This window comes from Rissa tridactyla, chromosome 2 (assembly GCF_028500815.1).
Source record: "Rissa tridactyla isolate bRisTri1 chromosome 2, bRisTri1.patW.cur.20221130, whole genome shotgun sequence".
In the NCBI taxonomy this organism is placed as follows: Eukaryota; Metazoa; Chordata; class Aves; order Charadriiformes; family Laridae; genus Rissa; species Rissa tridactyla.
Window position 1 is genome coordinate 151,879,196 of NC_071467.1, and position 25,841 is coordinate 151,905,036.

Below are 25,841 nucleotides of genomic sequence, written 5' to 3' on the forward strand. Positions count from 1 at the left end.
TGTAGTACTACTGAGGTGTAAGCCCTTGTACACTCCTGCAAAAAGAAAAACAAAACAGTAAGCTCATTTTTCAGAAAACACTCAACTCCAGACAGACATATCTTCACTGTAAAAATCAAGATGCAACCAAATTCTGCCCGACAGCTGCATACCTGAGGCTTGAAGAATGCCATTCACCCCAATTCCAAGCACCACATCATCCTTCATTTTGAATCCCATCAGTTGTTCTGATGTAACCAAAGCTGAAGCAGCAAATTGAGCGCTAACAGAATCCAGTGTCTTGGAAACAAAACCCTAAAAAGAACAATGGTGGCAAATATATGTGATTGAGGCTTCCAAAAGTCAGTACTCTCCCCATTTTAAAGCTACACACAAACTAGAACAAAAATCAAAACATGTAAATCAGAACTGTGGCCCAGTCATTCTCTCAGACCAAACTGGCAGCATTTGGTACAACCAGTTGAAATCTGAACTGTGATTTTTTTTCCATGCACTTTTAGCTCCATTGTAACAATGGAGAAGAAAATCTCCACAACTGTTTAAAATACAAAGAAATTTATTTGCAAAGTTCTATGGAACAACGTTGTTTCACAGGTCAACTTGTTTTTTCATGAAATTCCAAACCCGGCTCAGAGGCTCAGATGGCAACAACTTCTGAACCTTTTTGTGTGTCCTTCACTACTGTAACCGCTACGCATTTATGAATATTAGACAATTCCACAGCTGTACGGAGGACATATTTAGGAGTTAGCTTTAGTTATGAACTAAAAATTGTGCTCTAAAAGTCCCCCACTATCAAGAGGATAATGACATGGCTGGAGATCTCTGCAATTCATATTTCTAAGGCTTTGAAAATTTCATTAATTGACTGACCCATCTTTTTTTTGTTAAGAGGGAGCAGAGGCAATGCCTGCCACACTCACCTGCAGTGTCCCTTCTAAACACTTTACAGAATGGCTATGATGTAGATTCAGGCGAAAGCCACTTTCCTGTTGGTTAGTTTCAAGGTTCTATGGCAACAGTTGACAATTAGAGATGAACCCTGGTGGGAAACAATGAGGGATAAATCATAGCACAGACAAATCCCTCACCTGTGATGTGTTGGCAGAGGAATTACTATTTGCTTGCTGTTGATGAATTTGTGCAAGCTGCTGTTTCTGCATTAGTGCCAGTTGCTGTTGATGTTGCTGGTATTGTTCGGCTGTAAATGCTGAACAAAATATAAAACGAGAAAATACTATATCAAAATATGTAGGTGTTGTGTATATAAACACATCTATTTTATAATCCTAAAAAAAATAATAATAATAGTAATAATACACCACAGCAAGTTCCTAAGAGCCTTAATGCACATTTATAGCAAAAAGGCTATCATCCTCCTGGAACGTTTTGTTCAAATTAAGCTTTCCCTTTTTAAGCTGTTTTTTAGTATACAGGCTTTAATTGCTCTGCTGCATTTAGCTCAAAATACCAAAAAGAGAGGGAAGGAGGGAACAAAAACAGAATCAAATCCACCAAGAGCTCTCTAATAACTGACTAAAAAGAAATTACAGGTAGGAAGCATCACTGTTTTCACTCTGTGAAACCACAGTATCTGCATTATTAGTAAAGTCGGTCTATACACGAAACTTGGGAACTACATGCTTTCAGCCCTCACAGACAGCATTTTGAAGGTAGTGAGTATCTACAATTAAGATTAATCTTTACGCTTAGTTGAAAACATAAAATTGGGCATGCTTACAGGCTATCATAGTATAGTATTTTTGCTGTTTTTAACCACACACGTACAAGCAACTCCATCAATACAGAATTTGATAGAAATACATCCTTCTCTAAAATCTTTGACAGGTGACCCTGTAGTCAGCACATCACAAGCCAAGTAGAATTTTATCCAGCTAGCCATTTGATAAAACCCAGCGCTGTTTAGTACAGATTCACAAGGGGATGCACAACAGTGCCGGGGTGGGGAGTCATTAGTTCACTGATTAACTTCATAGAACGTTAGGATTTAATTTTTTTTTAATTTACATTTTCAAAATGAAAGGAAGTCTCAGTTTTCAGTTAAAACTGAATCGAGGCTGGAATGTGAAAAACTGAATCGAGGCTGGAATGTGAGTCCCCTTGAAAATTCAATCTTGGATACAACTTTCAGATTTTTCCTTCAATTTTATCTTCAGATTGTACAGATGTTCCCAAAGAAGTGCTGTAAACAGTATTCATGCTTCTAAAATGCGGTGGAAGTCGTGCTTTTGAGGAAGTTCACTACTGTTTGGCAACAAATCACCACCACACTGGAATCTCATTCACAAATTGCAATTTTTAAATTTTTTTTTTTTTTTGGTTAATCTACTCCTTCAGGCTTGTTTGCCTGAAGAAAACCTGTTTCTATCAAAACTATAATCATCTCCTGCTTCTGGATACAATCAGATTCTGAAAAGCGATTGTACCTTATGTATAAACTGGAATAACAAGTCAATACAAATGGCTAACCAAAATAAGAACTAGTATTTGGAAACAAACAGAGCAAACACTGCTAAGGAGGCATTTTTCCAGCCTATTTGTGATTTTTTTCAATTTTTTTCTGTGCTGTAAAACATTGTTCGTACTGGAAATAGCACCAATTATTACTAGCACTTTGCTATCTGAGCACTTGAAGTTATAAAATTTTGCTCAGCTGTTACATTCAATTTTTTAAGTAACATTCTTCAGCAAGTAGGGATGGTTTATATTGCCCTAAGTGACAAATTACTTCCCAGAGCTCTTACAGTTAAATCTCACTTCAACTTGATTCATTTCTTCAATGTTTTAAAGTTATTCCTAGGGGAACAGCTTTGTAGTAACACCATTATATATGGTATATGCCCTTACTAAAAAAATACAAACTAGAATTCATAGACCAAATATTCATGAGTTATCCATTTTAATTCCACTTTACATATAAACTAAAAGCCCTTTAGATTATTTTTTTTTAAACTGTCACCAAACACAGAAGTTAGAGCAAGAAAGCTTTAGCACACAAAGATCAGCATGTAGCAGGCTGAGTGGCAGCAGCAGAGAGAGAAAAATAGGTGTACTGTTCTGGTACCGATAGATATTTCTTTTATATTGATCAGTTAGTAGTGACTTATTCATTAAATGTTTTTTTTTTTAAAAAAATGTTGTGTTTTGTTTTGTTTTTTAATTTAGAATCAGTATGGTTTAGCCAACGTAGTGCCAATGATACTGAGGGTTTCATGTATTACTAAGGTATTTTATTCTACAGTATGACACTGTAAATGCATTGCTTAGGAGCAGGCTGCCTAAGCGATGTAAATAAAGGCAACTCTGACTGACAAAGAGGAAAATGGGCAAAAAAGGATATCTTATACCACCATCTTTGACTCAATTAAGATTAAAATTTCCACTGTCATAACCATCTCACGTTTGTCCATCTGAGTAAGATTTTATCAATAGTTACAGTTTTGAAGCCTTAAGTATATTTTAGGTTTAAGCACAGTCACCTATGTTGGTTTAACCAACTTCAAAATATTGTTTTCTTTCGGAAAAAATAGTAAATAAAGTGTATTGAGACAAGCTGTGTTTGTTTAGGATAGCCATTATTTAGGACAGTCTTTTAAGCGCTCCCCCTTCTTTTTGGAAGCAGCACTTAGATGAACTCTATTTTTCAAGTTGTGCATCAGACTATTTCTTTTTAAGTAGTCCGGGGCACCTACAGCTCTAAGTTTCCCACTATTATGAAAAGTGACACAGCTGTCAAAGTAAGCAAGGGACAGAAGAACCCCACTATGACCACACCTCTCATGTATATTCAAACTGCTTCTCTTTCTTCTGCTCAAATACAGCCTCAAAAATGCAATGGAAATGGCTGTTTACCTGTCATATCTAAAAATACACTCAAGAATTTATTTCAGGTTTTTCGATCTAGGTTAAAACATTCAGCAACATTTTTGCTGCTTCCCTTATTAAAGGTAAAAGCCTACTAGACATTTCAAAATATTTACAACACTATCAGAGATTTATTGTGAGGTTCTGAATTAATCAGTTGCATCCAGTTTAGAAACACAACACTGTCCGGGAAGGACTGCTGCAAGCTCCAGCCTCCTAAAATAATCTGACCGATATTCCTTTTCCATCCCACAGCATATCCAGACATGCTCAGGGACCAGATGAGGTTAGAGACTGGAATTACGTAAGCCAGCTCTTCCCTCTCCATGCCACAGCAGCCCGACATTGAAGGTTTTATTGGAAACATTACTACTACTGAGAACTACCCAAACCAAAAGTAAACCTTGCTTCTTTTGAAGACCTGCAAATGAGGATAGCATACTTTATTCCTCTTCTGTTAAAAGCCACCACGTATTTTGCTCACTAACACTGTCAGTAGGTTTCTTCCCCTCCTGCTCTGAGAGTACAGTCTATATTACACTTCAATTGAAAAAATAAGCCAATTGATTGCGAGATAGAAGTTGCTTCTGAACACTATCATTCCCACGCACAAAACACATTTGTATGCGTTTTACATGGAAGTACTTCCACCTTTTTAACTTTACATATTCACTTTCTGTGGCACACAACTGTGACTGGAACTGGGGGAGACTGGAACAGGGGAAATCACACCCATGCTCAGCAGCAAGATCACGGATGTCACTGGCTGGCTGTGCCTCTGCCTCTGCAGGCACAGCCCAAAACTTCTCAAAGAGCTAGCCTACATTTATCTACCTTTTTTTTAAGAAAGCAATTCAAGTAGAATGCATTGCAGACCATAAAAATGTAGCTGCAGTTAATAGACTAACTGTACGGCTTGCAGAGAGTATTTTTTCTTGCCTGCAAAGCTAGCATAGATGCAATTGCACAGATGCCAAAATTAGTACTTTGTTAATACCACTTTCTCTAGAGAAACAGTTACAGAGCCCCTAAGAACTTTCTTTAAGAACTTTTATTACCTCTTCACATTTTTATTCTAAGGAAGAAAAAGGGCACAGCTGAAAATCTTTCATCTGTGTCAGAGAAAAATGGTAAATGTAGATGTAGCAAAAACTAATGTAATTTTCTTTTGTGTCATACGCCGGTCTTTACTGGCCTGGAAAAAAAACAGCAGGCAAGAAGCCAGCGCAGACCTTTTCTGTACACTTACATCAGCAGCCACATTTCTGGTAACTCAGAGAAGTATTGCTACACAAAGTTACGTATTCCTGATATTACTGGAGGCCTTCAAGGCTTTAAACAAATTAGTAAGCAACAGACAACCGAACAACAGCTTCAAGTTAAAAAAAAAAATAATAGACAAAACATAACATTCAATGGTTAAAGACAACACATGAGATTTTAAAACAGATTCTTGCTTCAGCAGCCCTAGACAGGAGCAGAGTGTCTACAGGCTCTTCTCAAACAGCATCTAGGGCCGCAGTGGTCATGGTTCTATCACACAGTAATGACTATTTAATGCTGCAGAATTTACCGAGTTGGACAGTGACACAACGTCGTTTCATTCGCTACACAGACTGCAGTGAGGGGTGGAGGTGGGAGTATCTCAACCACCACTACCCATACACTATAAATAAGAACATTATCCTTTCGAAATACCTCAACTGGCTTTTGTTGCTAACAACTGTACCCTCCCCCAAAACTTCTCCACACTTCCCAAGACACTTTCAGTAATTTATGCAAGTCACCTCACTCCTGAAGTTAACCTAACCCAACTCCTTTCCTAACCTTAAGTATTGGGAACCTTTAAGGCATAACCCCACCTGGAGTTATTCACATCTCAAGATGGCTGTCAGAAGACGGGTAGCTCAAGTTTTACTGAGAGACTAGGCCTACATAAATGCTTCTTGTTTCTTTGCAGCATACTGTTTTGAATTGGAACAATTAAAACTCAGTATGCTTCTGAATTGTTTCTGGTAGAATTCCGAATCAAGTTTAACATTCCAATTGGGGCAGCCTTCAGGATTTTCAGTCAGTACATCATGTTATGCTGTTATCCTCTTCATTTAACAGCCTGGGACAATGCACACACCTATTCTGCAACTGCATTAGTGCTAGACTTTGGCAGCAAGCAAGAGGAGTGTTTTCTGGCTTACAGACTGCAAAAAGGAATCGTAAGTGGAAGAAAAAGCTTCAGGAGTTTGCAGTTATGAACAGAAGGAAAGAAACACTGTACATTGCTGAGACTGACAGGGTAAACGACTGCTTAGTATCTCCTTAACAACAGCCACAAATCTTGTGCAGTAACTCAATTTTTTAACAACACACTACATTATGAATATCTTTTCCTACAATCATTTACATGACTATTAAGCAAGATGTCTGAAATCTTTGGGATAATTACATATCAATTTTTTTTTCTCAAATTAAGCCAATTGAATAATATCTTTCAATTGGATGATTCTATTTATACATCTACCAAATGCTGACACTCAAGGTGTTGTCTTCTGGAGCACAGAGTAGCAGGGATGCTGTCAATGGATTTCCCAAAGGTCCACAGTTCTCAGCGGTTTTATACTGCAATATAAAACTATTTTTACAGTTCTAACTAGTTTTACCACAGCATTTAGTGTGTCCTGGCCTTACAATGCTGTAGCTTACGCGCAGCTTCTCTGAAAATGCAAGTCCTTCCCAGCAGCGGCTGAAACCAGCAAAGAGGGGGGCTGGCTGTGGAATCTGTACAAACAGATTGGTCTTTGTACGGTGAACAGCCGCAGCCTCCCCTCCTGACTACTGCTGCAGCTTCTACTGTGAGTTGACTCACTCACTAGCTGTAAGTGTAAACACAACATGTGGAGTAAACACAATGACCTATCCAGGCAAGCATATTTTTTTAAATCATAGAATCATGAATGGTTCGGGTTGGAAGGGACCTTAAAAGATCATCTAGTTCCAACCCCCCTGCCATGGGCAGGGACACCTCCCACTAGACCAGGCTGCTCAAAGCCCCATCCAGCCTGGCCTTGAACTCTTCCAGGGATGGGGCATCCACAACTTCTCTGGGCAACCTGTACTTCAATAAAAATTTTTAAAAAATTGAATAGCGAGAGATGCAAACAGCTTAATTAAACCCTTCAGCAAATGCTTCAGTCCTGCTAAATATCTGAAGAATTGGATATTTAAAGGAGAGTAAATTAAAAAACCAGTCGCTTCATAACACCAAGTTAAGTGTCTGTTCTCATGAGCAGAAATGTTATTTCAGTAGGAAAACCGAAGCATTAAGATTATATGGAGTTCAAAGAACCTCTCAAAATCCATTCGGAGTACTGGATTCCCTGACCCTTCCAGCCAAGGTGATGGCCATTAAAAAAGCAGTTTTGATCAGGTAACACAAGAAAGATAATGTAACTAAACTTCCAATTGAGAAATCTATAAGCTACAGAACTGCTGAAGTGTGTGGAAAGATGATACATCATGTTACAGTGTTTTCTTAAGGGAAATACATGAGAGCATCACATCCCTGCTGTATAAGAGAACAATTAGTCGTTACTAATGCCGAAGTGCATGCAAAGCAAACATCATTCACAATACTAAGTAATCCAGAACATCACATTTTTTATCTCTATCTTATGACAGATGTTATCTGGCTTACATTGCCTGGTTAAAGATTTTCTACTGTATAGCAAGTTCTCACCAGTGAATTCGGAAGATTGGAGAGACTTAGAGCCATCAGTGTGATTTAGTATTTGATGCACCAGGCCCAAAGATGTTTCACTTTCTGAAAAGAAGTTCAAGATTGATTTTACTTAAACATGACATTATTAGACACTATGAGAACATGAATCATTATGCCTTTGATTATTACTACAACAGCCTTACATTTCAGCCCAACAGAATTTAAGTGTGAAATTCCTAATACCAGAACTCTAGACTTAGAAATTACAAACTAGATACAAGATCTACATATGCACTCCCTACTTGGTAGTGGAAGAAAAACAGACAGAAAATAATTAACGAGGATTTTTACTAGCCATTGAATGAAAGCTGGAAGTGCTTGCTATGCAATTATATTTGACTGACCAACATTCTTAATATGAGTTTGCACCGAAATGTCACAGGCCAGTTGGGGTACACAGAGTTTACTCTGCAGTTACAAACGTGATTGTCCTTGCATGGGATTCAGACAAAGTGCAAGGGTTTACACAAGCACTTGGAAGCAAAGCATTACTCCAACTGGGTTGAAGCTGAATGAGAAAATCTAGTATAACTACAAAATCTCAAAGCCTCCAGGAGCGCTCAGATGTTTTATTAAATGTTGACTCCTCCCCCTTCCCCAGTCACATTTCCCAGATTAAAGAGGCCTTTCCTTTTAAGATTTCCTCCTTCAACTAAGTCTAGGGTGGGCTCTAAACATCTGTTACTTCCAAGGCCATCGCTTCAACTAGGATCTCAACATCTCAGCTGCAGATGGGCCAAGACTGTTAAGTTCCAATGATAACTGAAAATGGTCATTACAAATGTCAGTCATTTTTCATGACTGAGTTTATCCTGCAATGTGAAAATAAGCATTTAGGAAAGGGAAAAAAGTAAAACAGACAGCAGTGTTGAGACTATTACAGATACAAGGGTTAAATAAAAAGATCTAAACACAGCCAGTGATGGCATGAAAGCAATGAGAAGGTAGGATAAATCCTTCTCCTCTGATTTGAGGAACTGCCACAAGGATTCAGGAGCTTCCTCCAACTTCCTTCCAGGAAAGGGATGCCTGAAGACAGGTGTCAGGTATCCTTAATGAGAACATGAAAAAAATAGTATAGATCCAACACTACAAATCTGGAGATGGAAACGCTAAACACATTTGGGAAACAGAAGCATAGCTAACCACCCTGCTAGACCCCCAAGTGTGCAAACATGCTTTTAATCTGGGTTTACTGGGAAAAGTGTTATTTCTATGGAATTCCCACAGAAAAATTTACTGAATAGCAAAGCACAACCTGCAGCGCATCATCTAATTCTCTAGTTTACAAGAAAATTCAAGGTAAACTACTCTGGATTCTTTTAACTATATTCCGGATGCCTGCAGTTTTTTGTACACAGTAAGGTCCACAATCCCAAACATCACAACTCTTGAAGAATTTTCAGTAAGGCTTCTGCTAGAACACTGAAGCTGCTTCTTAAAGAAAGAATTCTAAATTTAGTGACTAGACTCTAGTTAACTGCTAGCCTCTTTAGTCTTGACAGCTTGTACACTTTTCTTTTCAAAGTGAGCCGGCTTCTGGATGAAGAATGCAGAAAAGAACAGAATGCCAGACGGTTGCCTGGTCTTACTTGTGGAGCCTGGAAACCAGTGCTCAAATCTTTCAGCAGTGCCTGGTATCTGCGGTCTCCGTCCTGAACACAAGACTGCAAAAGAATTCTACATGCTATGCAGTTTCAAAAGTCTCAAGTTTTTTGATTACTAGATGCAAGCATCCAAAAATATGAATGTAACATATTTATAATAGCAAGTCTCCAGCAGAAAGCACAGTCTCCCTATAATGCAATGCAGTTCGAAGACTACCATTTGCCTGACAGAACTAGATCAACCAATTAATCTAAATTCCTGGGACACAAATACTTCAGATGAATATTCATGCCTACTGTACACTCCAGACTTAAGACACAAGCTCCATCTCTGAAGGTTATGATTCAGAAACTTGATGAGATTGTCAGTAATACAGGCTCCTTTCCTGAAGCAATTTGTGAATAGCTTCCCTACGGAACAAGTTATTCCTCTGCAAGAATCATGCTTTTACACTCTTGCCTGCTTTTTAGTGGTGTTCTGTATAACATATGCCTGGAGATCCTTGAATCAGCTCTTTTTGCAAAAAGACAAAGGATGGTTTTTTGTAATTCTTCAGTAAGATGAAAAGGAACCACCCCCTTCAAAGGTGATGCTACTTTTCTTGGCCACTTGATCCTGCTGCCAAAGCCTATCCCTTCAGCACATGACAAGTCCAGTACAAGTCCCATTTTCAAATAACTTGTAAGGGGTTGGGTGTTTTTTTCATTTGTTTGTTTTGTTTGTTTTTTTTTTGTTTGTTTTTTTTTTGTTTGTTTTTTTTTTTTTTAAGACATCCCTTCTCAGTTTACACACAAAATCTCAATGCAACAACGTCATCTTCGACAGATCTTTTACGCTGAGCACTCTGAGAGCCAGGACCAGAATAACTTGCATTTCTTCAGGATCGAAGGCACTTCAAAATGTTTATAAAATCCCTGGCTTTTTGGGGAAACCTCTTGCCAGTCTTCAGGATGAAAAACAATACTTTCTGTAGCCAGAGAATGGTATGTCACAGCACAACTTTTATACCATGTCCTCTGATCAACAGAAGACCTGAGATACCATCTGAACTTCATGCCTGTGTCAGCTATATGTAACAGACTTGAAAAGCAAGGTTTTCCACAGCAGTTCTTCCATGTCAGCAGCATGTTGCCTGGATCATTCAAGGCAGAAAAAGCTCAAGACTTCTCTAAACTTCTTTAATATGGGAACAAACAAAACTTACAATGTGATGGTGCACAATAAACACAGCAACATGACCACCTCTGCCTGCCGCTACAGAATCTCAGGATGAGCTTCATCTTAAAGGTAAGCAGTATGGTTTGACCACAACTCACAGTGGCAGCAAAAGGATAAAGGGATTTTTAAAAATAAAGATGCATTAGTAAGTGTTTTCTGAAGACCTACTGCCTACTTCAAAAATCTAAAAGGCAAAAAGAAACAAACCTAAAAAATCCATACCCACAGCAAACTCCCAGCCTTAAAGACACCTAAGAAAAAGGCACAGGGACGCTCGACAGGCCTGTAAATGCTGCAGTAGTGACTATTAGAAAACCTTCAGTACAGATGTTAGATACCTACTGTTCTTTACAGTATTTGCTACAGAAACTAAGACAACATAACTGGGCAGCTGCAGCCCCCTTTGAAGAAGTCAAACTCGTACATATGAGACACGCACATACACCTGTAATCTGTATAGACAATGTATTTTAAAGAATCCTTTAAGAAACTGAAAAAACACTAGAAAACAGAACGACACCATGATGAACTAGATGTATGCCCCTTTCAAACACCTACACCTAAACAGACAATCATCATTACACCACATATACCAAACACATATACACCTCCAGCGTTGTAAGAATCCCAATCAAGATTATAAATAATTATACTGGTAAAAATCTACCTGGTTATATTAGTAACAAGTGACTACCCAAAGACCATGGCAACTAATTTAAAGTATATCTATGAATTCAGACATAGTTACATTTTTATTGACTATTTCATTCCTGTATCAAACCCTAATAAAAATATGAATCTAAACATCATAACCTTTAAAGTTTGGAAGAGCTTGGAATACTAACTTAAATATTTTACACAGATGATAAACCACCTGCAGAAAATTCCAAGCACAAATTAATGTAATATGCCAGGTACTTATTATACGTATGTATTAGTTTCCCACAGGCTTCAAAATACAACCACAATTAAAACCTCGTACAGCCCTCATGGTCATAAATAACAATTGCATTAAATTCCTAAATGATGTAGATAACTATCTAATCATCTATTTAAGGAAAATAGATTCTATGGGGGTGTGTATGCTTGTTTATTTACACAAAGACATATGCTTTAAACTCAAACTAAACAGCCAATTTTTCAAGTCTGCGTAATTTTCAGATGTAATGTATTGCCCATTAATACTTTATAGCGTATTTATAACCTATTCATCACACATTAGTTTTGTTATCACACTAGTAACCTGACTACCATTTTATCACAGTTCAGACTGGCCGCTAGACAGAGGATGCTCTCATTCAGTTGTGGACTTGGTTTACTGATTTGAAACACTGGAGGGGCAGAATTTGAACACCAAAACCTGTACTCAGATCACAAGGCAGGAGAACCATCAGCTTTAACCCTAATACATTTCCAGCAAGAAGCGTCACAAAAAGATAAAAGAATGGGGGATGGGGACAAAGACCTACTCTAGGACAGCATGGAGAAGCAACATGAAATAAAGCAGCAGAACAAAGCTGCCCACTAAGTCTAAAAATCCAAGGCGAAAGAATTTTCAGAAAAAAAAGCACCAGTTGGTGCAGGGAGGAAAGGTACAAAACATATTGGAAAACAGGAGTCATCTGATACCAGGGTAGCACTCTTTGCTTGAGCAAATATACAAAGCATCCCACAATCTGGGGGGTTTCTTAGGTATATACATGTCTCCTCTCCCCACTTCCACACTATCCAGGTTTTCTAATTTATTTCCAAAGCCATAATCCAAAACGGAAAGGAAAACATGATTCTAGAGACTCCTTACAAAATGATCATGAACTTTGAAGTTATTTCTTCGTAAAAACTACGTCACTTTACTTTTACAGAAAGATGACATTTAATGTACTGAATTATTAAAATTCAAGAGTTATTTAAGTTACATTCTAACTATGTAAATACCCATCTTCCAGTGTGAAGAATGCAATATAAAGAGTGATGCTATCCAACAGCATTCCAATCAAAAAACAATTAACACCACATCAAGTTTTCTTAAGAGTCAGGTCCTCAATTCTGTAATTCAGGTTCTATAAAATGTAATCTACCACTTGCTGACAAGATGTAGAGGTTATTAGTCCGAGAGCTTTGCCAAGTATGAGCAAATGCACCAGTGGGGGTGGGCTAGGCATTTTTTGGATGGGAAATGGCATTTAATTTCATGTAAGTTCAAATAAGAATTCATAACATGCTGAGATTTTAAATGCAAACATTTTAACTAAACATTTCCCACTACCACCACACCTTGTACTAGAAAAAATCTGGAATGTAATATTTATACCAACATTTCAATTAATTAATTTTAAAAATCTAGATCTTCAGAGTTAACTTAACCCCTACACAATACTGGTTTCTAAACCTTCATATTTCTAAAATCATAATTACATACCAAGGTAACATTCGCATAAATTTGAGATGAAGTACACTACTGCTAGCAATAAATACAAACAAACATTCTATGTAGCAAATAAAGAGAAAAAGTGAGGATGGGCTATTACCATCAAAATAGACCATGATGTAAAGTATAGATGACCTAATGATATTCTGGATTTTCTGAGCCAAGTTTAAAATTTCTAGAAGCAAGTTTGTCAAAATAAACATACCAAGATGTGCTGAACCACTGCTACTTTTACTTTGTATAGAGGTACTGCATGTCTGGGTCCCGGGTTGTGCTGTGCCTGTTCGATTTATACCCCTGTATAATTTCCTACAGGAGAGTTCATCATTGTCACTGTCATGTAGGGATGGTGTCCGAGGCCTAAAATGCCGCCATCTACATGATTTGATATTGACTAGTATCTGACTGAGGTCTTTCGAGAAAGATTTGTCCGAGGTATTTGTTTCTGAGGTATTGGCAAATTGACTGATTGAAGAGTGTTGTGATGAGGAAAACATTTCCAAATCCAGCTGATGAAATGTATTATCGTAGTCCGAATGCGCTCTGTCTAGTAGCACCCTAGAACAGGAAAACAATGCAGAATTATACACTGTCAAGAAAATAGCAAGAAAGTCACCAGTTTGCCATGTGTGCTTGGGGACAACAAAGGGATAGAAAAGACTACACAGAACTGTTCTAGAAAAGCAACCTCCTCCAAACAGACAGAAAGCAGGACTATATGTTATTTTACAATAAGTAGTCCATTTATGTTTCTCTTCACATGTATATTCTAGCTTTTACTGTTTGAAGAGCTGATGTACATAATTGTATATATATTCAGACACGGCAACAACATACATGATTTTTTTTTTGTTTAAATACTCAGGCTGGAAGACAGAGTTCCACAATGCAAAGAAACAAATCCTAGAGAATAAAATAAAAATGCTTAAATAACTACAAAGCGATTCAAATGCCCTCCCCTGAAGTAACTTTAGTTTAAAAGCCTTACATCCATATATATTGAATATACGTACAACCCTCCCAACACAGTGGGGATGTCGCACACTAACTTCCAAATCCCCTTGCAAAATCCCAGTAAGAGCCTTCAGCTTCCATTCTGATTTTGCTGATACGTCAATCTGATTTGCTATTATGTGAAGGGGTGCTAAGCATTAACCTGAACACCAAATCATGTTCTTACATTTTTTTAAATTAAAATTTAATACCAATGTATTTAAAGATATCACACAATTTATATACAATTATTTGTTTTCTCAAAGATATCATACAATATTTAAGAAATGAAACTTAAACACTGAGCAATTTATAAACTGTTTTCTAAAAAGATGCTTAGAAGTAATATGCCTGAAGTCCTTCATTCTTTGATATTTTTGACAATGTTTGAAATTTAAGAGTTGTCGTCACTTTCAAGCATTCCTCCCAAAATTATCCTCTACAACTAGCAAATCACCAAATTTGGTCCAAATTCAGAAAAGCATTTTCTGAAAAATGTGATTTTTGCTATCTTTAAATATTACTATTTGAAGACAGCTATGCAAATCATTTAAATACAAACCACCAATCACAACTGAAAACATACATGCACTTTCACCTCAGAATTCAAGAGAGCCAGCAATAAAAAAAAACAACATAGAAACATTTAAGAAAACAGTATTAAAGTGGCTTCCACTACCGCAACATAAAAATGGAAACATTAACCAGCTAAGGGAACTTATATCAAATGCAAGTATTTAAAAAGTCAATTTCCCCTATGTCTCCATTTTTGATGTTTGTGGTTTTAGTGGGTTTTGGGTTTTCTTTTTAAAAAAAAAAAAAAAAAAAAACAAAAAAACACTTTGCTTTTTATGTCTTACTGATTTTTATTTTCTTTTTAAATTTTATTTTTTTAAACCAGCAATCGTGTAGTGCTTACCTTCCGCCACGGCCGACCCGTCTTCGTGCAAACCCAATACACCTCTGGGGTACAGTGAGGGTGGTTAAGCAGTATCTGTAACGCACATCTCCTAATCTTCCCTCCTTAGGGCTACTCCACGGCCAGTTGCCAGGCTGGTCTAAATGAGGCTTAAAATAATTTTAAACAATTAAACACAAGATGTTTTCCCACAATGATGCTCTGTCTTACGATACAAAAGGAAATTCTACTTACAGCATAGTACTGACAGCCTGCTTTCCTACGGAAGGCAAAAGGACCATCGGGATCATTTTCTTCCTCAGCCTCTGAAGAACCAGACAAAACCTTTAAAGAAGGGATGAGGGATATATGAAGAGAAATATTGGTAAATTCACTAGTTTCACTTCTTTCGCCAAGAGCAGCACAGAACTCTAGAGGTCCTACCTGGGAGAGAGGTTCTTCATCTGAGCTAGGAAAATCATACTGATTCAAATCTTTAGCATTAAAGACTGGCAGTGCAGCAGGACTTGTCTGTTGAGGAGTAGCAGCAGCAGATGAAGGTAAGACTTTTGGCTTCTTCTCATACTTTCTTTTGGGTCTAATAACATCAGGTTTATCTTGCTGCAAGAAAAAAAAAGCAGCATAAAATTACACACGCATGCAAATTAGATGAAAACAGGAGTTTTAGGAAACTCCTGTGTAAGCAAGTTAAAAAGTGAACTCCTCTCTCCATCATCTTGATAGCAAAACATGCAGCCATTTCATGAATATCCGTATTTCATTTCCAGTAATCAAAACTTTCAGACAAGGTGGAATCAATCTGTGCCACATAACACAACAGCAGTTAAGATAACAGTACTACTTTGGAGACGTAGACCAAAGTATATACAATGATCTCCATGAGGCACTTTTTTTATTTTCTAACATTTTAAATTAGTAGGCATTTATGCAGTGTTAGGGAATTACTAAGTACAATGCTTTAAAGGCAAAAATAGAAGTTAGACTTCTCAAAGATACCTAGAATCTCAGAAAATCCTCTAAAAATTAAATACATTTTCCCGTAACTATGCAAAGTCAATTTTAAGTGCACTGGCTCACTAATAGGTTAAGTACACTCCAGCAGGCTCAATTACAGTGCTCCACTATCAATGGAAGTATTCACTGATTCAAGCCACCTTGTCAAATTCAGAACAGCCTTTGGACATTCTTCAGTTATAAGAAGTCTTTGTTTAAAATTCAAATTATACCTCAGCATTTTCTCCTGTGTTACCTGACCTACTTAATATGCTTAGTTATTGGCACTGTAGCTATGCTTTGTACAACACAAAATTAAAGCCTGCAGGAAAAAAAGTGCTGGTCAGCTGACTAAATCAAGTAAGATTATTTGATACTTTACTTAAATACAAAACCAGATGAAGATATACAGCATGCTGGGAATATCAGTGGATCATATTTTTAAAATAAAATAAAAAGGCAAAACAGAAAACCCTCCAGATTAAAAATAATTACATAGTTTAGAACAAGATATGGATTTCACGTCTTTAGTCCTATCTTTGTCCAATACCTAGGTAAGAAACAGTTTTGTTCAGGATATCCTAACTTTATGGATAGTGGTAGAGGAAAATATTTCTATCCCCCCAGAATAAAGACGACAATTGCATGTACCCTTTTGTCTGTAGTTCATCTATACTTCCTTTATTTCTGTCTAGAGCAATGCCAGTAGCCTATATGTTATCCTCATAACTCCAACAGAAAAAAGCATTTTGTTCCAATTGCAGCTTTGCTACACTATTTCCAGTTTCAGAAAGCTTCCTCCCTCCTTCCATCCTAAAATGCTGTATCTTGCATACGTAACAACACCAACTAAAAACTCCGTTACTGACATTACTCACCTTAACTTTAAATTCTTTCAGTTCCATAGCTTCTTGGTGTTTAAAAGGACTGCTGTTAGTCACAGGAATGATGGGAATAGCATAGGTAGGTTTAATTGGCTGCCGCTGTGCCATGACCTCAGACATGATCTCTCCACTGTAGTCACCCAAATTATACCTGAAATCAGATTTTTTTAAATTTTTTATTTGTTGGAACATTTACAATGTACTCCTGGTAAAAAAAAAAAAAAAAAAAAAAAAAAAAAAAAAAGAGCAACACAGAGAAACACAGACTAATGCTTGCAACTTGGGGTAAAAGGACATCCAGGACAACAGCAAGAAGTATAGAAAGTATTATTCCAGAAAAGAGGACAAATAACATGGGAACTTCATTGTGATGACTAATGCTGACAAATAAATAAAAAGGATAACTACCCTGGAAAGCCTGTAAAACACCTCCAAAAGATAATATTGTAAAGGAAAGAAGCAGAAACTAGAAGGAAAGAACAGGAGAGGGTTCCCCTCACTTGGGGACAGGTACCACTTCAAAACATACAGTTATCACCCCAAAGGTTTTAATCAATGAAACAGAGTGCCTTATTCATGAATCCTCCCTCTTTTGTGTTATGGAATATTTCCACGTATTTTCAAAACAAGCAGATTCATAAGACATACTACATTTCAAGTCCTGTGGAAAGTGCTGAGTCGAAGTGCAACTTTCCATTTGGTGGGGGGGTGTGGGTGTGTGCATTAGAGTCTTTCCTCTACGCAACAGCTTTTTTCCTTGAAAAAGCTACTGGAAAATCTGTGAGATTTCTCCCCCCTCTATTTCTGCTGAAAATGGTCATTGCTTGAAAAAAGTGCCCCGTTAGAGACATTCAACTTGTCTCCCTGAGAAGTCAGACTAAAAAGTTAGTTTTAGAGCTTTAAAATGCTGACTCGAAACACTCGTTTTCAAACATGGATGCTTAAGCTACAGAGGTCTATCCAAATTCTAAATATCAACCTAAAGAACAACTCCACATTGCAAATGCAATTCTCAGTTGATTGGGAAAGTGACAGTTGACAGAACAGAGCATTTGGTCTTCAGCACAGCTGACAAACTGGATTTCAAAAGAAGCACTAGTAGAAGATGACTCACAGAACAACATTTTATACCCTATGAAATGCTTATGTGTTTTCCTCAAGAGGGTAATATATCAAGCTTTGCTAAAAAAAGAACAATAATGAAGAAAAAGAACGCTGATGATTGGAAGTCGCCTTAATATTAGCTGGGATTTCCTTCATCTAAGCATTTAAGTTTAACACTAATTTCCAAATGAATTTACCTGAAACTATCATCTCTCCTCCAGTATAATATATAGGATATACATTTGAATACATGTACTCAAGTAATAAAACGACGTCGGTTGGTGTAACAGGTCATTTTCTCGTAATAAGCAACTTCCTAATGTATTATTTTGCTCTCCATAGCCATATGTGAAAACATGCTATCCTGTAAATGTGAAAGAGTCTAAATACTTATTTTAAAAATCTCTCGCTGTTTTAAGTGCTTATGGGAATCAGACTACAAGGTAGTTTCCAAAGCTTTCTGCAGCAAATTTTCAATAAACGTTACCTCTTTTCCATAATTTCCAGTGTTAAATGCAGCAACTCTCTCTTGCTTTTTTCCCTCCTCTTTATCATCTCCAGGATGGTTACTGCACGACTCAGATCTCGACGCAGCTTAAGCATCTTCTCATAAGATGCTTCATCATTTTTTCGATTCTGTAGATACACAGTGTATATGTTTCCCCACATCATTAAAATTAAATAATCTGAATTAAAGTAAGTTCTAAATATTTATGTATATTAGAAAAACTCCACAAGCTAAACCAAAAAGAGCAGCAGGTGCATGTTATCAATGAGCTACAGTTTACTAAAACCGTAAGTAGGTTTAGCAGTAGATTTAATGAAAAAATAAATGCAAACTTTCATTCAATAGCTGTCCTAAAGTAAAGTTTCTTTCATGTTTTTACCCTTGCAAATTAAAAAAAAAGAACATCCCAACTTTTATTGTTTAGTAGAATTGTTTCTTTATATAAATATATAAACTACTTTTTGAGACGGGGAGAACGAAGAGAAAGAAAGCAGAGGGAGGTATTGATTTACTTTTCGTGTCTGCATCTTTTCTGTTCGTCTTCTAAAAGCAACATAAGGGTCATTTGTGCTGGAGCCATCTCGCTTCTCTTGTTTCACAGCTGGGATAAGAGAGGGACCTCGACAGTTTTTCCTCTTTTTAATCCAGTACTCATACACTTCTCTGATCAATTCATCATCTTCCTTCAGCAACAGCTTGGCCTCTTGCAGGCTGACTGGCTAAATAGAAAACCCAGCATGTCACTTTCATATAGCAATGTATAGAGTGTGTATTTCAAATTCTTTATTCAAAGTACCTGCTGACCGCTGCCCTTTTCTAGTCTGTCTATCATCTCCTCAAATTGCAAAGGAGAGATGTCCATCCTTTTCTTCAACTTATTCACAAAGATCTCATCTTCCGAATCCAAGTCATAATCCGGCTGCTCAGCATCCAAACTAAAAGCTAAAGGATACAGTGAAAATTAAAGTTAGTTTTACTCTAGAAATGTTTTCTTCTAATAGCAGTGTCTGGAGTACACATCAGATTCTTCCGAAGACAAAACCAAAATTATTTGTTTGAATGTTGAACTAATACTACTTAGAAGTTAATAGCTTTTTTCTTGAAAAAATTACACCATTAAAAAATCAGGAATAAAAGTTAGTATCTATTTGACTATGCTTTTGTTAACCAGTGAAAGCTAGCCAACTAGTGGCTTTCAACCTCATTGCTTTCGGTAAGAAATTTTTAAATTGGTCAGACTTTTCAATGCTGTCTAGTATTCTGGAATTTTACGTATTGTATTATCAATAATTCAGATTTCAGCCCAAACACGCTTTAAGGGTACCTCTACAGAAGCATGTGCAGACTGTATTACAATGACCTTACACACATCCTCATCAATGATTTTTGTGATGTAGACGAGTCAGATTAAACAAGTCCAGCATGGTCTACCCTATGTAGCAAGGTATCTTCAAATACATGTAATATTTTGCAGAACACAAACAACTGTTTTCCACAATACCCTATGAAAATGCAGCATTCTGCATTCAAAACAAGATCTCCCTAGTTCTTATGCCTCATTCAAGTTGTTTTAGTTGGTAAGAGACACAAAACTCTTCCCAAGTGCACATTTGGAAACACATCATGAAAAGCACCATTTGTTTTTAATAAATAAATAGGTAGAAGACAATGCAGCTGAAAATCACTATTTCAGCTGTTAGACCACTAGCTAAGGAAAAGAAGAATGAAAAACCGTGACCTTAATATCAGCATGGAAGACTGCTAGTATTAGTCTCTTCATTTACTTAGGAGCAGAGCAACATGCTCTAATCTACCTGATCTTCCACCTAATCTAGTGAAAGATGTCCCTGCTCATTGCAGGGGATGTTGGACTACGTGACTTTTAAAAGTCCCTTCCGAACCAAACAACTCTATGATTCTAATACTTTAAGCCATCACTGAAGCTCAGATTGATAGGAGTCTAACATTTAACAACAGTTAATTAGGCATGAGATCTCTTTATATAGCACAGATACTATTTAAATTCTACTAATTACACCATGCAACAGAATTCTGCAACAGATAGTACTTTTTATAATGTTTTCAAAAGTTATCTGAAGTAATGTGGTGCTCACATCAAGGGTCACATCCATACAGAATAAATGCTATCTTCCAACAAAAACAAAATCCCAACACATTTGCAAGTCACCAGTGATACCAAAAACCACCTACTTTTAGATATAGAATACTTCCATGCAGGCACAGGCAACTACTGCTACTGCCATTTCTGCTTGGCTTCCCAACCCTTTACTATCATTTTATCCTGGTTAAGCAAGCCGTAACTACTGAGAGTTACAGAAGGCAGAAACAGGCCTTTTAGATTGCTAAATTTAAAAGTATTAATATATAGACATAGACTCAGAAAGGGCATCTATCTACTTCTTGATCAAGATCTAAATATACCTCTTCAGTAAGAAGTATATATTCCTTTACATGTTCGAAAAAAATAATTCTCAGAAGTCAGTCTTCATGCAAGCTCAACAGACATTTAAGAGTAATCTCTTGAACTACCAGCAAAATAAATTTCTTGGGGTAGATGTCAATGAATGAGTTTACTTACGCTGTATGTGAATCAGCTGCTTTGGCATTTTAAATTCTCCAGGATATATAGATTCATAGTATGCGATATTACTTTCTGCTTCTGGAACTGGTATAACCATGTTATCCCTCTTCTCTCCATATACTTGTTGTGCTGAGATAGCCCGTTGGAGATGATGTTCCTACAAACAAAAGTAAAAAAAAAAAAAAAAAAAAATCAAGATGAAAATCTGAGAAAATATTTTCAGTGCTCAGACTTTTTGAAGTTGACGGAAGTCTATTTCTTTGCAAATGCTCTCATTCCAAATCCCTGCGACCAGACCTAAGAAATCGGTATTGCACACTCGAGACAAAGATGCGCTCCATTAACTGGACGGTTTCTCCAGTAGGTGGAGCTCTCCCCCCGACACAAACACACATACCACTTCAGTTACTAAACTTAGTAGTCAAGTTGCATGTTCTTGGCACACCAAACCACATAAATCCATCTTTACATATTTCTGGAGAGACACTTAAGATTGATTAGACATACAGATTGTTACAAGTAGCTGCAGACAGATATTCACTCTGGTATTATCCTGTATTTGCTACAGCCATTTATTGCCAGTCATGTCAGAAAACCAGAAAGGAGGCTTGCCATCATCTCCTATTAAGAAGAGAAGCAACTATTTTTACCCAGACAGAGAATGATTCCTGAAGACATTCTCGTTTATTGCCATGCTTTCCATTATCCTCCTTTTCCCCCTCCTAACCCGTCAAATAAAGTTTATTATTAATCTATAAACCATGAGGGTGAGAATAATTAACTTCTAGAAATCTCCGATTGTTTTTCAAGCTTAAAATTATTTATATTTGCTACTAGAGCCTAAGTAACAGATTAGTAACATTATCAATTCTGGTAATGTTGTAACGCTACTATTGAAATGCATTTCATTCTTCTTGTGCTGCTGTCAAGACAGTTAGTACCATCAGCAGAGTTCATACAGAGTTACCAACAAAAACCCACACAGCAAGACGCGCGCATGTATACAAAGGGTTTACCGCCAATGTAACAGGTAGTTTTTTCCTCAGTACCAAAGCAGGTTTCTTAAGTTTCTATACTATTCCTTCTTAGCTGCTCAGTAAACCAGCATTGCATCAATTGTGCCAATACAGCTATCACTGAGATGCTGTAAACCAGATTACTGAAATACTCAAAATGGGAACCACAGCGAAAGGGTGGCAGCAATAATTGGTTTTAATATTTAAATAAAAACATATCAGTGTTCATCTGTATGATCTTATTACATCTTTGGTGTCATTTACCTGGACCTGAGCAAAGCCTTTGACACTGTCCCGCATGACATCCTGGTCTCCAAGCTGATAAAATATGGGTTTGATGGATGGACAATTCAGTGGATAAAGAACTGGCTTGACGGCTGCACCCAAAGAGTGGCTGTCAATGGGTCCATGTCCAAGTGGAGGCCAGTGACAAGTGGAGTCCCTCAAGGATCAGTACTGGGACCGGTCTTGTTTCACATCTTTGTCAGCGACATGGACAGTGGCATACAGTGCACCCTCAGCAAGTTTGCCGACGACACCAAGCTGTGTGGGGCGGCTGACACGCTGGAGGGAAGGGATGCCATCCAGAGGGACCTTGACAGGCTGGAGAGGTGGGACCATGCCAATCTTATGAAGTTCAACAAGACCAAGTGCAAGGTCCTCAATCTGGGTCGAGGCAATCCCAAGCACCGATATAGGCTGGGCAGTGACTGGCTTGAGAGCAGCCCTGAAGAAAAGGACTTGAGGGTGCTGGTAGACAAGAGGCTCAACATGAGCCATCAGTGTGCACTAGCAGCCCAGAAAGCCAGTCATATCCTGGGCTGCATCAGGAGGACAAGCGTGGCCAGCAGTTCGAGGGAGGTGATTCTCCCTCTCCACTCCACTCTTGTGAGACCCCACCTGGAGCCCCTACTACAAGAAAGATATGGACGTGCTGGAACGTGTCCAGAAAAGGGCCACAAGGATGGTCAGAGGGCTGGAGCACATCTCCTGTGAGGACAGACTGAGAGAGTTGGGGTTATTCAGTCTGGAGAAAAGAAGGCTCCAAGGAGACCTCATAGTGGCCTACCAGTATCTTAAGGGGGCCTACAAGAAAGCTGGTGAGGGACTTTTTAGGGTGTCGGGTAATGGTAGGACTAGAGGAAATGGATTAAAGTTAGAGACGGGACGATTCAGACTGGACATTAGGAAGAAGTTCTTCACCATGACGGTGGTAAGACACTGGAACAGGCTGCCCAGAGAGGTGGTGGAAGCCCCATCCCTGGAAGTTTTTAAGGCCAGGCTGGATGGGGCTCTGAGCAACCTGATCTAGTGGGAGGTGTCCGTGCCCATGGCAGGGGGGTTGGAACTAGATGATCTTTAAGGTCCCTTCCAACCCTAACAATTCTATGATTCTACGATTGTCTGTCTGACTTCAGTTTACCCCCTCTTCAGTACAACAAAGGCAATTAACATCTACTATCTAAACTTGAAAAAAAGAAAAAAAAAGAAAATTATAAAAATAGGCTTTACTGTAAACTGCACAGTTAGTGCAGCCTCAAACTAAAACCTGTTCCAAGATGTAATTCTCTTGGAAGGATTCACAGGATTTTAGGCTATCTTTACCTTCAAACAAGTCGCAGTGGTTTTTTTTCACATCTGTCCCCTGTTAAAAAGTTTCTTCACGAAAAGAGTAACACTTATCATACAGTCGCAAGTAAAACTCACTAGACTGATTTTGATCCTCCAGCATTTGTTAAGTGCAGACACGTATGTCACCTAGGAGATGTGGCAGCCTAAATTCTTTCTGGGGTATGGGACAAAATAATTTATTTTCTACCTTTTAGTGAAGCACTGCTGCTAGACACCTCAAATTTGTGTAAACAGTAATAGTTCTTCCAGAATTTGTCCCAACAGCTACAACTGTTGCAGAACAGGGAATTAAGCTTTATTTCCATGTAGTACCGTAGGATTCTATGTCAGATACACTGTAGTAGTCAATGGTTTTTGAGTAACAGCAAAGGCTTACTGTTTCATATGAAGGATTCAGGATGCATTTTATCCCAACTTGTGTGTTTAAACACAAAAAATTGCTTTGTTTCAGGGAAGAAAATGGGGTTAGACACTAAATTAAGATTTCAATTTCTCTGATCCATCCCTGATATGGAAACCATCACTGAGTTAGTACCAGTAGTCTATACAAATTTCTTAACAGGCTTCAGAAACAAGTAGTTAAAAAAAATTTAACAGTGTTCTTAAAACAGAAGCACAAATCATAGTTTCACCCGACTTTCATCCCAATTACAATAATACTCAGTATTTAAGCAGAGTGTATTAGTAGACCCACATATTACTAAAGCAACTGGATAAAAGTTCCTCCACTGAAACTGGTAAACTAATCTGCTGTTGGTATCTGTTTCAATTCATCACTATGAAACTCCACTAAATAAAAGAAAATAAATAGACAAGGCGACCTACCCTTTACACGCACAAAAAAGCGCCTTTTTTAAAAGTCAAGATGCAACTATCCACTAGGTCCCTTGCCCCGCCACAGAAAGAAGTTATACTGGATTAACTGGGGTTTGTTCTTCAAAAATTCCTATTAGTTGTTCACAAAGAGATTAGTATCTTCCAGGTGATTACGGAGGCCAAATAATTTACATTATCCATATTCCTCCGGGAACCACTGTTAAGATAGCTTGTTTGGAACCCTCTAGGCTCCTACTTTTTCAACAGGCTGTTATGGGACTTTGGTTTGAGGGCTTTTGTTTGAAGTTTTTTTGTGGGTTTTATGTTGATTTTATTTCAAGAAGCATGGTTGCAGTGCCTTTTCCCCTTCTCTGAAACATCATCTGCCCCTTTACAGTTCTCAAATAGCTGTGAAATAATTTCATCCTGTTTCTTTAAACTCCTAGCATGAACTTCAGGCGAGTTAGTCAAGCTCAAAGGCTGTAATCTGTCATGTCAGAAGGAAACTCATCTAACAGCTACCATCACAAGGTGCAACGCAGTCTTGTGCCCCTTGCTGTCATTCTCCATATTACCACTGCCTTATGCCAGACTGAACCTATGACGACAGCTTAGGGAACCAAATCCACAGAAAGCCATCTCTCTCCTGTTATTTCCCCTGAAAACAATTAGAAACGATTAGTCTTCTGACAAATTAGTTCCCTGAACTGCCAGGGCGGAGGCAGTGGGGAAAGGAAGAGAGAAAAATGAATCCCTTTGGTAGCAGTTAGCCATTAAACTGGCTTAGCTGTATCACTAAACTAAAAACTGTCTTTTTAAAATGAATACCAAGGGCAAAAAAAAAAAAAGATTAAGATTCATGAAAAGCTATGGCAGATAAACATTTCAGCCATCTCAGTATCACATACAATCAAGAAGGTTTCATCTTATTACAAATATTTACAGAATATTCTCTTCTTATTCTGCACATTCATTGCTAGATGGATCTCATCTTGTTCTTCCTTTTGAGGTAAACCTTTCCTGTAAATATTAATTGTTCACATATTACTTATTCCTATTAATCAGTTTCCACTTTCAGTTCGTTCAGATTTCTGTTACAAGGTATCCTTATTGAAAGCATATTGGAATAGCTGCAGTTGTCTTACAAAAACTCAGTATAAAATACTGAGGAACACAGGAGCCTTATCAGTTTCTTGCCCCTCCTTCTCAACTTGCTTCTCCTGGATCTTTCACACGTACCCTGTTTCACAACACGTACTGACTGAAGGTAGTTTATTCTCAGCAAAACTGCCTTCCGCTTACGTTTAACTATTTTCAACATATTAGTTTACGCTTATATCCAGAGAAGCTTCCCTCTCCAGTTGCTTTCTCTGCCTGACATAAAAAGCTATCAGAAATACAACTTTGGGAGTTGGTTGTGCTGTGATGCTAATTTCATCAAGTACTTTCAGAACGATGGT

General features: G+C 37.7%; 1 protein-coding gene across 11 annotated transcripts in view; it reads right to left on the minus strand.

Moving 5' to 3' along the window:
• Nucleotides 1-25,841, minus strand: part of EPC1 (enhancer of polycomb homolog 1) — a 68,337-nt gene that overhangs the window by 2,646 nt on the left and 39,850 nt on the right. For 3 of the 11 annotated variants that reach the window (XM_054189450.1, XM_054189451.1, XM_054189442.1), the window contains 14 exons: nucleotides 20,915-21,074; nucleotides 19,112-19,257; nucleotides 18,828-19,034; nucleotides 18,295-18,443; nucleotides 16,698-16,854; nucleotides 15,250-15,426; nucleotides 15,061-15,150; nucleotides 14,827-14,975; nucleotides 13,120-13,472; nucleotides 7,577-7,702; nucleotides 1,092-1,210; nucleotides 924-1,010; nucleotides 153-294; nucleotides 1-35 (listed from right to left, as the gene is read on the minus strand). The exon at nucleotides 1-35 is cut by the window's left edge and continues 332 nt beyond it. In XM_054189450.1, the coding sequence (XP_054045425.1) occupies nucleotides 1-35; nucleotides 153-294; nucleotides 924-1,010; nucleotides 1,092-1,210; nucleotides 7,577-7,702; nucleotides 13,120-13,472; nucleotides 14,827-14,975; nucleotides 15,061-15,150; nucleotides 15,250-15,426; nucleotides 16,698-16,854; nucleotides 18,295-18,443; nucleotides 18,828-19,034; nucleotides 19,112-19,257; nucleotides 20,915-21,014 (2,037 nt within the window). In that variant the 5' untranslated portion in view covers nucleotides 21,015-21,074. Of the gene's footprint in view, nucleotides 36-152; nucleotides 295-923; nucleotides 1,043-1,091; nucleotides 1,211-7,576; nucleotides 7,703-13,119; nucleotides 13,473-14,826; nucleotides 14,976-15,060; nucleotides 15,151-15,249; nucleotides 15,427-16,697; nucleotides 16,855-18,294; nucleotides 18,444-18,827; nucleotides 19,035-19,111; nucleotides 19,258-20,914; nucleotides 21,075-22,197; nucleotides 22,217-25,841 lie in introns of those variants that run through there. The other 8 variants (XM_054189445.1, XM_054189443.1, XM_054189446.1 and 5 more) reach the window with 8 other exon arrangements.